Source organism: Symsagittifera roscoffensis, chromosome 3 (assembly GCF_963678635.1).
Source record: "Symsagittifera roscoffensis chromosome 3, txSymRosc1.1, whole genome shotgun sequence".
NCBI lineage: Eukaryota > Metazoa > Xenacoelomorpha > Acoela > Convolutidae > Symsagittifera > Symsagittifera roscoffensis.
Genome location: NC_087064.1, coordinates 70537726 through 70542484, shown reverse-complemented (window position 1 = coordinate 70542484; position 4759 = coordinate 70537726). Strand labels below are relative to the sequence as shown.

Genomic DNA, 4759 nt, shown 5'->3' with positions numbered 1-4759 from the left:
AAAAGTACTGGCTTGGTAGAGACGGTGAAAAACATGCAAAGCTCTGTTTAGACGCTAGCCAGTCGTCTTAAGACTTAGTTTTGTTATCCGTCGATATGTATCTTCCGGGCGAATGTTACACCGACTAAATCAGAAAATTGAATTTCGAGAAATGCGAGGCTTAAAGCGAAGATTGATACAGATGATGTGGAAGTTTTTGGACGATCAATTCTCAGAACAAAACAAGTGCACATGGGTCCTCTTCTGTGACTGCAACATGTGCCGAAATAACTGGACAAAATTTAGAGAACTTTGGGGATATCATCCCATCAGTATACTACTGAAAATTCACAACAACAACGACAACAACAAACTAACAGATGTTAAAGTCAACTTTAAAGACATACTAACATACAGAAAAGCAAAGATAAAATTCAAGAATTATTATTTATTATTTAAAGAAGACACCTCTGTGGCAACTCATGGTAAAGTTTCATGGAAAAGCTTCAAGTTTATATAATAATATCTATATATAAAAACACCTTGAAGCTCTCAGGTGAAAAGTAATCATCGATAATTGTAATAAATTTTGTTTTATTGTAACTATGCGTATCTAATGATGTTATTATATTTTTATGAATTTATAGAAAACATTTGACATACACTTGTGTATTGAAATTAATTTCGATGTGCAAATAAAGTGCTCTTTTTTTGCAATTCAAGTTTTCATTTTTAAGATGGCGCTTCTAGAAGCAGTCGAAGATGCCGTGTTTGTTTCAGAAGAGTTATGGATGTAGGTGGTGCTTCTGCAAGTGATATGGCCTTGATATGGCAGGACATTGTGAAATGTCAACTCTGTTTGGGAACAATGAATGATCCCCGTTCGTTACCCTGCTTGCACTCGTATTGTCTATCTTGTCTGGAAGAATGGGCCAAAGGCTCCAGCGCTCTGATTTGTCCTTTCTGTCGGTCTGTCAGTGCTACGCAACATATATCATCTTTACCTGTTGATTTCAAAGTTGCTAAACTAATTGAAACTTTGAATATGAACTCTATCAATTCGCATCCATCGCCGGATAGAAATTCGGGCAATGTCTGCCTCGATCATCAGAGATCTTGGGAACTATTTTGTTCCGCCGAGGGTTGCTTAAAGCCCATTTGCTACAAGTGCTCTATTACTACTCATCGGAATCACCCGATGGCTGAAATTCCAGATCATTTCAACTCACTTTTGGATGATTTATCCAAAGTTCAATTGAAAACCCATGAAACAATTGGAAATCTTAATAGCTACAGCAATAAAATCACGAAACTTGAAACTATCGGCGATAAATTGAAGACTGCAATAGACACAGTTGTAACTGAGTTGTTGACAAAAGACAACAATGAGATTGCTGACAAGTTGAATTCATCGTTCAAATCCCAAACCGATGAGAATTTCTTCCAATTGCATGACCTTCAAGCCCGCGCTGGAAATGTTAGAGAAAAATTAGTGAAAGTTATGAGTGACCCCAAAGCTAGCGAAAATATTCGCGATATGCACACTGAAGTAAATTCAGTGACCTCTCAGCTGAGCAGACTATGTTCAGATGCAAATTCCAGAGTTGAGAAAGATATGTTGTCAGATGAGGTAAAGTTTCTTGAAATTCGTTTTCGTTGGCTCAGTTTAAAGTCAAATTTAAGTGAGTTATTTTTTAGGAATTAGAAAAATTCAGCCATCTATGCTTGAGACTGTTGACAGTGGAGAAAAATGGAGAACACATGACTGCTGAAAACTTTGTGCCTGAAAATGGAGCTGGTGTGTACCGTCCTCCGAAAGTGAAACTAGTATTCAAAGCTGTAAATTTCCCTCTGGAACATCACGTGCAGGTTCAGGACGGTGCTTGTGTGGAGAACAAAATGTTCATCATCGACAAAAGCAACCACTGGGCCAAGGCATATGATCTTGGTACTGGACGCTACTTGTACATAAGTCATAGGCAGGTTGTGAAAAACCCCTACAGATTATGTGCACTGCCACTGGATCACAAATTGGTGCTACTGGAACTCAAGGCTGCTAATGGTAACGGAGAAAATGGTGGCAACGGGTTCTCTTCTTCCTCCTCGATGAACGGAAATGGCAGTACTAGCAGTAGCTCAAATAGCTCAGCCAGTGGTAATGGAAACGGAAACACGCATCCGGTGAATCCGGCAACTGCTCAGAGGAATCTAAGTATCGTGAACCTGGATTTGAAGAAGAAAGAGGCCTTTGTTCCAGAAGTTGAAGGAATTGTATGGGATGTGACTACTTGCCTGAGAACTAGCTTAATGTACATAGTAGTGAAGCCATGTGCTATTTATCGACAGGTTGAGCGTAAGAGTACTAAGTTCGACTTTTTATTCGACGTTCCGAACTGCCAACCAGTAGCGCAGATTGCAGTTTGTCCAGTGTCTGGTAATATTGCTGTCGCCAACAGCATGGAGGGAAAGATCTCCGTGTTTGACCATGATGGAAACGCCTTATGGAGATACCCGGATGGATTCAAAGTCAACTTCAAACGACTACAGTCCATCGGATACGACTTCCTGGGCAACCTTCTTGCAGTGGACAACTACTATCAACAAGTGCAAATCATTTCCAAACGAGGTGCCATGCTCAAGATGCTGCACGGGCGGGGACTCAAGTTCACCAACCCATTATGTACAGTGCCAGTGAACCCTGACGAACTGGCCATTCTTGCCGAATCGGGAGATGTGGTTGTGGTCGACAGCTACATAAAGCTCAGCTAGAAACTGATCATAAATCAAAGAACCGTCTCGCGAGGAGATCCACTTAAGTTACCCAACCCAAACCCAAGTACCCCCATCGAATATCGAACCGAATACCTAGACATTGCTAACTAGTCTTTTTAATAGCGCATTGGAATTTATAATCGCTGAATATCAAATGCAACCTCAATTAGTAGTGAAAGCGTGTTAATATTATGTAGCAAGCAATTGCAGTGTGTCCAGTGTTATTACCGATTACTGATTTATAAACTCTGATTTGATTTTGACGTTTCTACTTTAGCCTAGAAAACTGATGCTGAATGTGCTTAAACTTTTTTATTAGAATTTAGTGAAGTAAATTTATGTTATGTTCTATGAAGGTTTCCGGCAGATATGACAGCATCACTTAAGAAGACGCTCATTTGCATGGGGATTTTAAGAAAAATTTTCTATCAAAATTGGGCAATTTTATTCACAACTTAGGTTTTAAGGTTTGCGTGCCTTGTTTTTGAGAAAAAAGCGCCCAATCTGAGAACTGCTTCAGTCTTGTTTAGTACATGCAGTCTTCTTAATGTTCTGTCGTCCTATTTACCCAGCTCCTTCTATGAAGTGTCAGCGGAAGTGAAGTAATTCGTTTGGCGTTGATGACTCAACATGCTCTTATGTCTTTTGACCGGATCATCTATCAAAGTAATTCCCTTCGGTCATTTCTGTGCTGTTAATGGTTTTAATCTGATTATAGACTCCCATGTTTTGTGCTTAAGAGTAATAGCAAAGAAATTAATGAGAAGCTTAAAATTATCACTTTTGGTGACTGGTGTTTGCTGTAAAACATTGAAATGCAATTGAATTTTCTTTCCTTTCACTTCTGCAACGTTTTAAACTAGTTAGTATTTTTGATGCAAATACGATTTCATTTATGGGCTGAAAGATCAATTGGTAACCCTTTCAAAAAGTTTATATCAATTCTTATACTATTTCGTTGGAAGCATAATCTGTAAGAGATATGAGTATCTGTATACCTACTCAAAAAAAATTTTATAAATAAAGGGTCTTGCTAAATTGGTCTGATTAATGATCTTTAAGGTGCGTTTCATACATTGCAATAAGGGCATTTGATTTAATGACAAGTGCTCAAAAAACATACCAAATTTTGATAATGTTTACACTAGCGAAGTGTTGTCATCTACATAATCTGTTGAATTAGAGCTTTTGAAATTCTAGGATTTTTTCGCGGATTACAATAAAATGTTCAACGCAGAGTGATGTTGAGCTGTAATCTCAATATTTATAATATTTTGGTTTGTGATTTTACGAATATTGAGTTTGGATGTTCATAAAAAGATCGGACTTCGCTGGTGTTTGCGAACTGCCTCTTCGCATCCGTGTAAATATATTGATGAAGTATTCTGAACAGGTCAAAAATGTCACAATTCTAATTTTTCGAAAACTACATGAATTTCATTTCAAATTAGTATGCATTCTAAACTTGTCGAAATGGCAGGCTGTGTGCTGTTCTGAATTTGGCATTTTTGACCGGAAAATATAATTCCGCAATTGATTTTTTTTGTTAACCTGTTATTGAATGTGATACGACTAACTGATTATCGAATAATATTTACTTGTACTTTTGTTCCTAAAACTAACCATTTGGAGTTTTACAATGCATAACTCAAACCAACTCAATGAGAATTGTTTTGCTAATTTTTCAATTTGCGACGTTGTTCTATTTTTTGACGAATCGAATAAGGGAAGCAAGTCTGCATTTAAATTCATGAAAAATATCGGGACCAAAAGGACTATATTGAACTGATAACTACATGTAGTATCCCAATATGTATTTTTATATAACAAAAACCAATAGGCCGACTAGTCCAGAAGCAGAATTATTCCGTCTATGAACGAGTCAACTAAAAATAAGAGTTGTCTATCACATTTTTTTTCTAGCGGATGATGCTTAAATCAATCGCTAGCAATAAGGTGAGCAATCGAGTGTTTTTTTGAGCTTTTGCATTGACGGAAACAGGAACCA

At 37.6% G+C, this 4759-nt stretch overlaps 1 protein-coding gene across 1 annotated transcript; it reads left to right on the top strand.

The window, feature by feature from the left end:
* The first annotated feature begins 763 nt into the window (after positions 1-763).
* On the top strand, positions 764-4431 carry LOC134842814 (uncharacterized). Its single transcript, XM_063859298.1, has 2 exons — positions 764-1609; positions 1678-4431. The coding sequence occupies exons 1-2, from the start codon at positions 767-769 to the stop codon at positions 2746-2748; spliced, it is 1914 nt and encodes a 637-aa protein (XP_063715368.1). The 5' UTR covers positions 764-766; the 3' UTR covers positions 2749-4431.
* The last annotated feature ends 328 nt before the right edge of the window (positions 4432-4759 follow it).